Consider the following 12,202-nt stretch of genomic DNA (forward strand, 5'->3'; position numbering starts at 1 on the left):
TGTGTGAGCAAATCAAAGCCCTTTTATAGCTGCCACGCGATTTTTTAGCACGTGCATTTCGACATGCCTCCCTCCTTGCTATGTAATATGATAAGGTCAGTTATTTGTGATATTTATGTCATAAACATAAACAAATCCCCTTATAATGAGACGGCCACGAAAAACTTACACAATTGCACATAAGCGACTAACGGAAATATCAGATTGTCACCCTATATTTTAAATCGAGAAAATCGTATTTCTCGTAGTTGCGAAATTTAATGTTACCAAAAAAACTTGGTGGTATTATAAAAACAGATGTGAACATTATTTGTTATTACCTAGGGAAAAATAAATACATCTGTTTATTAAATATCTGTCATTGCATTAATAACTCTACTTCAGCAATTAAGGAAGATTAACGTGGCTTGCGGTTTGAATTTCAAGCAGTCTGACGTTCTAGTCAAAAACGTGTAGTCTATCACTGAAATTGTTCCGTTTATACCAAAAATTGTTCGCTTTCATAAAAGGAACATAGCTGATGCAATTCTTTATTGCACGAATTGTAGAACAAGAAACGCCATCTGCTAATATGTTGTAAAATCAACAAAGGAAAAACAATGAGGATACAGCTATTTGTCGACTTAGGAATTTAATTTTTAAGAGCTTATGTCTTTGCTACAAAGCAACTTGCAGACGTGGAGAAATCTGAATTGAGAAAGTTGCTAAGAAAGCAATGCTATTCATACGTATTTCCCGCTCTTAAGATTTCAAGCTATCGAGCTGAAGTTTCCTAACGTATTGCATACAACCGGAAGGTAAAACCATGTACAGAGCATATTGGAACGTATAAACAAAATAAGATGAAACAGAAGAAACAAACTGAAGCATGTAAAGGCTAATGTGCCTCGATACATCTTGTTCAGAATTTAAATTTAATTTGATGCGATCATTTTGCCAACCAAAAAATTGACGATACCACTGATAACAAAATCTCCCGGGGGGGGGGGGTACTCCTTATAATGACCTATACGGGGAGGCTCCGCCCGAAAGGGGTACTATTTTTAGGCTTCAGGTATATAAAAGGGTAGGCATTTCACAAGTTTAAGTATATGAAAGGGTATGGAAATCTGTCATTTAGGTTTTTAAAAGGGCCTTGCCGGAATTAAAATACTTCGAACAGACGCAATTTACGGCTGTATCATTTTAATTTATAAAGCGCAACATGAAAATGACAAGAAAACGTCCTGTTCTAAGTATATGCCATATCTTTTAGGTATATAAAAGGGGTATCTTTTTTCAGTAAAAGGTATACGAAAGGGGTACAATTTCTGTGAAAATGGTATATAAAAGGGTAAGGGCTGGGGTAAGACCTTGGGGCGGAGCCTCCCCGTATAAAACTTTTTTGAGTGCCCCCCCCCCCCCCCGGGAAAAATCTGCTCAATTTGCTCAACGCAGAACATTTCTTATCTGTTTTGTGCGTACAGGAAAAGTATTCACTTACAAAATATTTATTATATTTGTCAACTGCATTGCGTAACATATGCGACTTGTGAGGAGAAACGTCTTTGGTTTAAGTATCGATCATATCTTAGTCAAACATTGATCATATGTACTTGCATTCCTTTACAGAAAATTAAATCGCTACAAACTGTAAACTAACAAGACATCGAATCTCTAGCTTGGTCTCTCTCCCTCGCTATCCAGTCTAAGAAATGACAAATGGGACATTTTTTTTAATCGGACAACAGTCAAATATTGAGATCCAACGTCAAGTTAGAGGATATTTCTTGTGGACGTGGTATATAACAAACAAGATTATATCATCTGTAGGTGTGAACCAATTCCGTTATTGTGTTTTTATACAGGAGAGCATATGCATCGAAGAAAGTATTAAAAATTGTTTAGTACATAGAACTGTATGCGTAATCGTTTTTCAACCATACTGCTCTTACATTATTTAAAAGTACAAGAAGTTTTCGGGGAAAGCCATGGTGGTCTCTTTGGCATAGATGCAACTGTCTTTTTAAACAAAGAAATTATAAACTCTGCTATGTCGAAAGGATACCTAGAAAACGCCACTTAACCTTTTCACTTAAGCAGTGTGTGTGGGTGGATATCCTAGCAGCACTTGCATTTTTCGACTGCTTTACCAGACTGTGTATCTAACATTTTTTATTTCGAAACACTTCATCAGAACACCGTAGACAATTTTTGAGTATGGTTATGCCATTGATAATTTCTACAAGTGGCTATAAAGGAGAAGCCACGAGCCAAGCGGCCCACACTGCCGGAGCTTATCCCGGTTTCCGTAGCATTAAGCGGCTAGGAATATTTTTACTCCCCCCTGAATGGGATGCTAGTCCATTGCAGGGTTCCCCCCCCCAGCATTATGTCGCCGGTACCCATTTATACACCTGGGTGGAGAGAGGCACTATGAGAGTAAAGTGTCTTGCCCAAGAACACAACACAAGTGACGCCGGCCGGGGCTCGAACTCGGACCGCTCGATCCAGAGTCCGGCGCTCTAACCATTAGGCCACCGCGCCTCCCATATATGCCTTTTTATTTTGGGAGAAAATTAAAAATTGACTGTGAGAGACTATTTTTGATCTGAGTGGATACATGCATCCTGTTTAGGTGTAGCGTGGTGGCGTTTTATAATATAAAATGTAAACCATAAGTTAATCTAATTTTTTCTCTCGAAGCTCAAGATATATTTTTCATTTTAATTTCTTTAGCTGTTTTTCAGCCAGTTACACTAGATATGATTCTTTTGCAACGTCAGTCTACATTTCAAATCGAAACTGATGGTGTAGCCCGAATTCTAGAACTTCAATTTTGTTGGCGGGCCCCCAACCAATTTTCGTTTGCCCAAGGGTTCCACTGTATTTTTGAGCTTTATAAGCTTTCAGCTAAACTGACGTAAAACTATGTCTTAGGAAAAAATCTAACAGTTATTGAACGGTGAGTGCTAACGGGTGATGTTTTTTTGGGCGGGGGGGGGGGCGGGGGGGGGGGGGGGGAAAAAGGGGGGTAAAGGTGAATAATTGGTGATTTGACTACTGATTGCAAATTGATCGACGCAGAATCAGCAGAATAGCCAGGGCTAAGAGCCAAACAGAAAGGTAAATTTATATTTCACCACTAAAAAGCATTCCAAGAATTGTTATTATAGTATTGTTATTGTTAAACAAGTGTGTTTATTATTTTTAAGCTAAATTATGCATGTGTGTTTATCCGGAATTGTGTCATGCCATGGCAGTTCTTTTCGCGGCGCTCAGTTACGAGTTTACAGCTTTAGCAATTAGGCAAAAGTGATTTAGCCAAAATTCCTGTGGCTGAAACAATCGTGTCCATTTGCACTAAGGGGTGCTCGGCTTTGCCTCGCATGATTTATCTATAAAAAGGACGATTGTTTAGTTTATAAATTTCCGATCAAATGTAAATAAATATGTATGTTTCTGGATCAGATAAACCTTACAAGAAGGGAAGGCATAATTTTAGGGCCAGTTTACATGGAGGTGGGGGACCCCGGGTAGGTGAGGTAACCCGCCCAGCCGTGGTCGAAAATTAGCTCGCGTTTACATGCAATCTTATCACCCCGGGGTCCTGGGGGTGACCTTTTCACATAAACAAATACATTTCATTGGAAGTCGCATATCGCATTTCGTTTTGTTTAATCTTTAATATTTACCGGTTGTATTTCTCTCATCTTTTGCTTTCGACTGATTACTAGTTGATTAGGCAAAGTATCAGTAGTCGAAGCAGTTGTCGAAGTCACTGTTGTTTATAGTCGAAGCGTGAGACTCGATCGGGCTTACGCTTGATGCTTCACTTTCGCTTTTATATTTTAAATTCTTAAAGCATCTTTCGCACTGTTGTTCGACATCGGGCAGATGAAGCTATAGGAAAAGTTCGCCGAGTTTGTAGCTGTAACTGAAGCCGAAGGCAACCATATCTTGTGTAGTTTGCATTTGCCGCACTTTCAGATTAACAATGAGTCGACCCCGGGTAGCCGGGTTACCCCACCTTGAAACGTTTACATGGCAAAAAGCGACCCCGGGTAGGCGGGTTACCCGGCACAGCAGACCGGGCAACCCGGGTAGGCGGGTTACCCCACCTATCATGTAAACGCGATCGTGAAAAAATGAGAGTTTATATGGACAGGCGGGTTACCCCACCTAGGCGGGTTACCTCACCTACCTGGGGTCCCCCACCTCCATGTAAACAGGCCCTAAGACACCAAGTGTTAACGAGCTAGCAGTGAGTGCAGTGGCGCACATGTCAATTTGCAACATCTGAAGCATCGTTAAACTAAAGAAAACCTCAGAATGACAGCTTTGTTCGGTAAAAACATGTATTTAAGTATAATAGTTTCTAGTCATTTACGAATGATCACGTATGGTTTTGGTTGGAAAACCCACAATGTGATTTTTGCTCCGTCTTTTCCTGGAAAACGAATTTCTTTCTACCTAATTACTTGTAATTATTGTTATTTTTTGCATTCAAAAGCCATGTTGTTGTGCATTTTAGAGTTATACGTTTCTTATGCGCTTTTGAGATAGATACGTTTCAACCTTTGTGCCAGAATCAAAGTGATGATGAAGTGTTTCGAAAAAAAAAAAACGTTAGAAGAGTGTCGTATAGCGTAAAAGGAATTTCCGATAGCTGCGATTAATCTTTTATTGTTCCGGTTTCAATCGTGGTTTCGTGCTATTTTAATTTCGTGAGCCGTTTTGAGTGCGTGTTTGGAATGAGAAAACGTTTTTCCACTTTAAAAGATACTTTCTTTTCCAAATTATGTTTTTTCTGAGGCCATTGTATGTTAAAGCAAACTGGAGTTCGTCCATATCAAATAAGAGCAGTTAGAATCTTTAGGCTGTAGTGGTCGTTAACGTTCAGTGTTAACGTTCAGTTTGCCAACATAGTTCTCTTTCAAAACAAATCTGGAAAAAGTGGTTAATTCTTAACGTCTGTATTACTATATTTCTTCAGTTTAATATAGCAACTTTAAGTTTCGTTCGTTTAAAGAGAACATTATTTAACCGCCGTACAGCCGTTCGCGCGTAAAACTCAAGTGCCACGGAAGTGAACGCCTTCCCAATAATTGATTGGTACTTAAAGTCTAGCCAGAAAAAACACGGAAATTGGTCACTGAGCATAATAAGCATACTTACTACTTATATCTTTAGACGTAACGGTTAGCATGCTGCCAAGAATAACGTTAGACAGGAATTTTGAGATGCCCCCGCCCGGAAACAACGGTCATGTACATGTTTTAAATTTTTCAACTGATTAAACGATGTTTCTTAATCAATGACGCAATATTATAGAAACTTTAGCAAAAATAACACAGTATTACATACTCACAGCCGTGCATGTGAACGCATAACAGGATGCGTAGTTAGTGAAGAATCGCTAGGAAGAGATTCATTTATAAATAAAGATTTCCAGTTTATCTTTGGATAACGTTTGTATTGATTAATTAATTTATGTCCGTGCCGTAAGTAGCACGAGGGCATATTTGTAAGATAGTGAAATCGGTGATGTCTTGAACGGCCCCTGTAAATTTCGTGGCAAACGAAGATACATATGGCGGACACATTGTTTCTTATGATGTTTTTGGGCGAGCAAACGGCGAAACATCTGTTGCGAACACAAAATTTTCTGAAAGAAATTAAAAGTATTTATGCCCCGGGGGGGGGGGAGCACTCCCCTATATGGCCTATACGGGGACGTGCTGCTGGATAGGGTATGGTTTTTGACTCTTCCGGTCCTGAACAGGGTATATAATTTCAAGCTCCTCTGTCCTAAACAGGGCCTGAAGCTGTCCTAGACAGGGTATGGCTGCAAGACTGTCGTCCATGTATTTACATTGTTTTCGCTTTCGCTTCAATATAAAGCATTATTTTATTCGGTGGGATAGGTGTTTTTGCATTTCAATGTTTCAATCGTCGCGTATGGGACGCAATCACAATAAAGCGTAAATGATTGTTGATGTTGTCCTTTGTCCTAAATAGGGTCTTAGAATAGGGGGTGTTGTCCTACACAGGGTAGGCATTTTAAGTTTTTATTGTCCTAAACAGGGTCAGGGTTTCAAACCTCCAGCGGCACCCCTATACCTAAACTTAGGTCAAGTACCCCCCCCCCGGGATTTATGCAAATGTTGCGCGCTTGCAAACAGGGAAACATTTGTGTCCGCAACAATGTGTCTTTTATTTAAAATTTAATACTAAGTTCGTGTTAAGACATGTTCCCGTTTTGAAATGCAGCTAAATCAAACAATGGAGTAAAGAGTGAGGAGCGTATAGTAACAAAATATCTTGAATGCAGATTGTGGTGAACAACGAACGGAACTTAAAAGGCCCGTTCTTCGTTAGCTTGAAGTTTGAACAGCGTAAAACGGAATTGTATGAGTAACTGATATTACCTAACTTTTAATAACACACAAGTCACATTCAAGTATTTTAATTTATTTTTTTATTTCAATGTGAGAAGTGAATTCGAAAGTTTTAGAAAGACTTTTAAAACCACAATATGTAGCCATAAGTTTAAAAAAATATTCAGTTGCCTTCTTTGAGTAACGCACGTTCCGCGACAATCGATTAAGACGGATTCCGCTCAAAGTTCGAGCTATAAGTGCAAAAATTAATTACCAAAACTCTACTCATAGCACAGTAACATTTTGTATACTGTTTGAAACATCTCACGGTAATTCATTTCTCTAATTGAACAAGCTATTAAACTCTAAAGCATTCTTGAGAAATTTAATGTCAAACCTCGTAAGAAAAGCTTACAACGCGTGTTATTTTGTTTTGAACTGACGTGAAACATCCATTTTAGCTAAATTATGGAGAAATTTTAATTCGTTTTTCTCTCGCGGGGTCAGCTTTAAGAGCTAAAATTTCGATAGGTTCTTCTTAACTGTATTAAAACTTGCCCATGCTCTGTGGTCTTTTTGGTAACTTTATTTTTGCCTTTTTTTGCTCGAATATTCAGCGGAAGTTAAGTTAACTTTTACACATTAGGGACGAAAGGGTCAAAGTTTAAAGGGAAGTCGATTGAGCGATAAAGAGAAATAAACAGGATGCGAAAAATACTCTCGCTCCTTTCCTTAAGACAAGATCAGACAGATTAAAAATTAATCCGTCGAATTAAATTTCTCATTCAGTTTGGTTTTGAAGAGTAGTGAATATATCAAAGGTATCTCTATAATATATATAACAAATGAATTATAATACCTTTGAGTTTCTTGTGTGATTTTTTCTCTCTCAAACAACGACGTTTGGCAAGCAAGTCAGCTTTGCGTGCAGCCGGGTTCTCTGGTGAGGCTTACATGACGTGTTAAGTACAGGAAGAGAAAGGGATCAAGCAAATAGTGGTTTATAAATTATCCTCGCACTTAATCCGTACTTGATAAAACTGAGAACTATTTCCTTCTCCATGCACTGGTTAAGTCTCACCACTTAAAGAAAATGGGTTAATATTCTGTGAGTGCCGTACGAAACATTCAGCGGGTTTTTTTTGCGCCATTTTTGGTTAACATGGCGCGCCAGTTTGCGTTGGTTTGATAATCCCAGGCCAAATAATTTCTGTAAAATATATTTTTATGACATTCAGTTCGTTAATCGAAGACAGGCCTGGTTGTAATAAAAGCCGATTAACTTTAATCCAGGATTAAAAGATATCAATGATTTACCTTATTTCTTTTGTGTAAAAGTGTTTTGTTTACTGCTAATGTTTTGTCCAGATTGACAGGTTGAAGTTCATTGAAAGGTCACAAAACTGCAGTCAACCTCGCGCTAATCCGTCATTAGCTTAATCGTCCTTTCAACAGCTTGGCCAGCGATTTATCTGAGCAAAGGTCCATTTCCTCAGCCAGGGAGTGATTTAGAGTTTTCTTTACGAAGAGCAGTAAGATTGTGGTTAGAGGGCGGGGGTTAAAAAACATCAGAGAAGTGCTTTCGAAATTTTGCAAGCCAAACAACCGAAGATGGCATTAGTATAACATCGATATAACACGTTAGTTTAGTGAGTTTGACTGGCATTAGAGTTGTATTTAAGTAAAGTTATGACATTTAACGACTTCCAAAATCCCGAATTCAATATTTAGAAGGTTAAAATCTAAAACCTTGAATTTTTCGCCACGTCATCTCTATAAAAATAACTAAATCCTTGAAGACTTCAACCTCGTTCTGGAAAGATCCTTAAAATATTTGTAAAAAAAAACTTACACTTTTCATCAGTCTCGCGGCCGAAGAGAGGATAGTTGGGGGGTAATTTCCAACTGCTCGCACCCCCTTTTTCCAGTGACAAAACGCCAAAGACAAAATATAGTACTGGCACATTCATTGTTTATAAACTTCAATATCGTTCAGTTTCGTTGAAATATTTTTCCCACAAAACTCTCTTTGATTATTATTTGTTTCGTTTAAAAACCCACACACCGAAAACCAAACAAACGAACAATCAAAGGATAACTTGAAGCCAGCAACGTGTATTTTAATTCTTTAATGACGTTGGCTATAAATATAAACTTATCAATTTAAAATACTGAGCCGTCAATTAACAACTGTGATTCTTTTATAACTTCTCAGTACCTCTTTATAACAATTTCAACTAGACAGGCAATGAGAACAATGCACTTGAACATCCTAGGACACAAAACCTTGATAAAAATCCTAATTCTCCCAAGGCATATAACAGGAAATCTATGACAACAGTAGGGAGAACTTAAAAGCCTAGCTACCATAAACTGCGCTAATCTAGATTATGTGTACAGGAAACAGCACTTATTCTATTTATCTCTGCTCAAACATTTCAGCGCCATCTTGAATATCCGGCCTAGAACAAACAGGTTTGAGTCGTCCCAGATTTCACTGCGATATCCAAGATGGCGGCCTCAGAGCGGAAGTGTGCCAAAGTTAAGTATCATCCATGGACCGTTAGAATAACGGAAGGGGGGGGGGGGGGGGGGGGGTGGGACGATAAATCACTCGTCCTAAACTATCAGAAGAAAAATCCTCCCGTTTGCAGTGGTATGGGATGGGAAAATTTCTTTTAATTGGAAATGTTCTAACGTTCTTACTTCTCTTTTCTAATGGTCCGGGCCGTTCAAAATGAAGTCTGACGCAAAACATTTAATGTAATATTAAGATTTACTCATAATTTCACCTTCGTGAAAAATCAAACATATTTTCGTATGAAAGGTTCAGCACAAGACCTCAGTTTGAAAAGGGCCGAATTAACTCTAAAGTAGCTACTACAAAAATATATTATTTATCGAGTTAATAATTAACCGGCCATGCAAACCTTTGACGATTCTTGTCAAGCGAAGAGAAACTATGTTTAACAGAAGCAATCCATAACAATAAATCTCTGTTCTTCAACTAACTTATCTTTTTCAAATACACGGAAACAAATACACCTTCATAGGGGGCTTGGCTGTGACAGGCCAGCCCAGTGTCCATTTACACAATCATTTTTAACAGACATAAATAAGTTTCTCCGTCGCAGCCGTTACTTAATTCGTCACGCAACATTACTCTCCACTAACTTCCACCTGATGATTACGTGACAATACAAACAACACCCAACAAGGAAACAAATTGAAATTTAGCATTCTACAATCCAAAGGTTCCTTAGGTTGTCACGCAACGCTATGTCGTCACGTTGTGTGACGACCAAAGTAACGGCTGTCACGGACACTACACGGCGTACTAACTTCCCTCAGAAGTACTGGCGAAGCTTTACTGTCCCGGTCTTGAGTTATAACGTGAACCTGGCGAGCGAGACATCGGAAATCTATCTTCTCTATCTTTTTGTAAAGATTTTCCGCTCTACAGCTGTCAGTTGCCTCTTCGAGGACACAAGAAAACGATTTCACCGTGCTCCTTTGACCTTTTTTCTTTTCTTATGGAATATCTTTCACGTTTCATTAATTCTTCTCGCCAAACCTTCATTGACTAACACATCAGCGATCAGCACATCTTCATTGCCTTCTGATGTGTCATAAAGTTCAAGTGATATTTTTGTTTCTTCGTTTTTAGAGCGACTGTGATTAGCCACGCCTCCTGGCTTTGCTACTAACTTCTTGCCAGCAGCCAGCTCCTCAAACCGCTGTATGGCCTCCTGTGACCACTCGGCTAAGTCGGCTCCTACTGGCTCCACCCCTACACGGGAGAATAAAAGAAATCATTCGTTCCACACATAACTACAAACGCAGAAGATTTTTCGCACGCAAATTGACTAAGCTTGAGTGGATTTTCAAAACATATAGCTACCTTACAAATTGCCTCAGTATCTTGAGAAAGGAGAACTATAGAGGGGTGGAGTAGGGGGGGGGGGGCATATTAGGGAGAAGGGGTTAAAAGAGAGGAAGGGTTTATTAGAAGATCACACTTGTAAATCAAACCCTGGAGTTTTTCTGCGGGTCTTCAATTTAGTTAAATGACACGTAACGAAGTTAACCTGGGTCGTTTAACTAAGGTAACCGCCACGAGCTAGCGGGCGCTTTTGGCCAGTGGTCACCTGTTAAAGTGCAGGCTCACATGGTTCGTTGCAGCTTCATTTTGTAGCGTGTTTGCGTTTGTGTTCTACGGGTCGCGAAGCGGTCATCTTTTCGAGCATCTCTTCGAGCAGATTGGTGGCTTCTCTAGCGGTCGTTTTCGAACACTTTTCTAGCAGCATTTGTTCAGCATTCCCCCACCCTACCGACGGGTGCCTGGAATGGGGGCTCATGGCTGGGTTGCGGGGATTTGCCAGCCATGGGAGCGGTATTCTATCTAGGGGCTGGCTGGCCACAGTGTAAGCCCGTGGATATCCCAGGCACCCACCTTCCATTAGCGAGGCAGCAGGTTAAATAATGCACTGTACCACTTTCTCTTGAGTTTGGAAGTAAAATACAATATATTTGTACTAGTTTTCCGTGAGATTGTTATGAAATGCAACTGAACATGTTGTAACCTAACTACCCTTCATTACATACCATGAAGACATCCCTGCACAGCCATAAGCGGCAGCTCTTTGAACTCATCAGGTAGAGACTGTAAACTGGTGGATGGTACAATACCAAAATCTCCATAATCAGCAAACCGAACACAAGTCTAACACAAGAAAAATAAAATAAATAAGCCAGGAATGAACGTTTATTCGTTTGTCTCACGACAGAATCGCTCTGAAATGTTGATCGCGACGTTTCGACTGCAATACTGCTAGTCTTCATCAGGCGACGAGGTCGATTGTTTACGCGTCGCTATTTATGCACGTTGGTTCGCTGTGATTGGTGCATTTCGATCCTCATTATTATTCCGACTAACAGATGATATTCCCTCAGAAGTCCGCTTTGTAGTTGATCGTAGGTATCCATGCTTCAGGAATTTCAATTCCGCTATCTCTATTGATGTTATTAGGATGAAGTCTTATTTGGATAGCCTCTTTGACCCTGCGTTTGTATCGGTGAGGGTCACGATCGATAAACTTGACTTGATTCCATAAAGGACAATGCCCCGTTTCGTTTGCATGCTCCGAAACTGTGGAGGTTTGTGTACGAGTTTTTTAACTAATAAAGATAGGATGTTCTACATGACACGAGCATGGGACAAAGAAAAATTCTAAGTCCCCGACGGGAATCGAATCCATGGCCTCCCAGATACCGGTTGGGCGCTCTAACCAACTGAGCTACGAGAGACTCGTTGTGAGCTGGGCCATTTTACTAGGTTGACATGTGACACGCGTCCTGCATAATGCTAGGATCAGAAATGTCGAATTCATCAAGTTTTTGTAGTAAATAATAAAGATGGTAAATTTTAAGCTCGGTAATAAATAATAAAGATAAGATGTTCTACATGACACGAGCATGGGACAAAGAAAAATTCTGAGTCCCCGACGGGAATCGAATCCATGGCCTCCCAGATACCGGTTGGGCGCTCTAACCAACTGAGCTACGAGAGACTCGTTGTGAGCTGGGCCATTTTACTAGGTTGACATGTGACACGCGTCCTGCATACTGCTAGGATCAGCAATGTCGAATTCATCAAGTTTTTTGTAGTAAATAATAAAGATGGTAAATTTTAAGCTCGGTAATAAATAATAAAGATAAGATTCCCGTCGGGGACTCAGAATTTTTCTTTGTCCCATGCTCGTGTCATGTAGAACATCTTATCTTTATTATTTATTACCGAGCTTAAAATTTACCATCTTTATTATTTACTACAAAAACTT

At 39.6% G+C, this 12,202-nt stretch overlaps 1 protein-coding gene across 2 annotated transcripts in view; it reads right to left on the minus strand.

Moving 5' to 3' along the window:
* Window positions 1-8,466: 8,466 nt before the first annotated feature.
* LOC144664625 (tudor domain-containing protein 7-like) overlaps window positions 8,467-12,202 on the minus strand; it is a 31,915-nt gene continuing 28,179 nt past the window's right edge. For both annotated transcript variants that reach the window (XM_078525773.1, XM_078525772.1), the window contains exons 28-29: window positions 10,968-11,085; window positions 8,467-10,152 (exon numbers count right to left, since the gene is read on the minus strand). In XM_078525773.1, coding sequence (XP_078381899.1) covers window positions 9,908-10,152; window positions 10,968-11,085 — 363 coding nt within the window. In that variant the 3' untranslated portion in view covers window positions 8,467-9,907. The remainder of the gene's footprint in view (window positions 10,153-10,967; window positions 11,086-12,202) is intronic.

This window comes from Oculina patagonica, chromosome 9, assembly GCF_052425735.1.
Source record: "Oculina patagonica isolate OP01 chromosome 9, crgOcupat, whole genome shotgun sequence".
NCBI lineage: Eukaryota > Metazoa > Cnidaria > Anthozoa > Scleractinia > Oculinidae > Oculina > Oculina patagonica.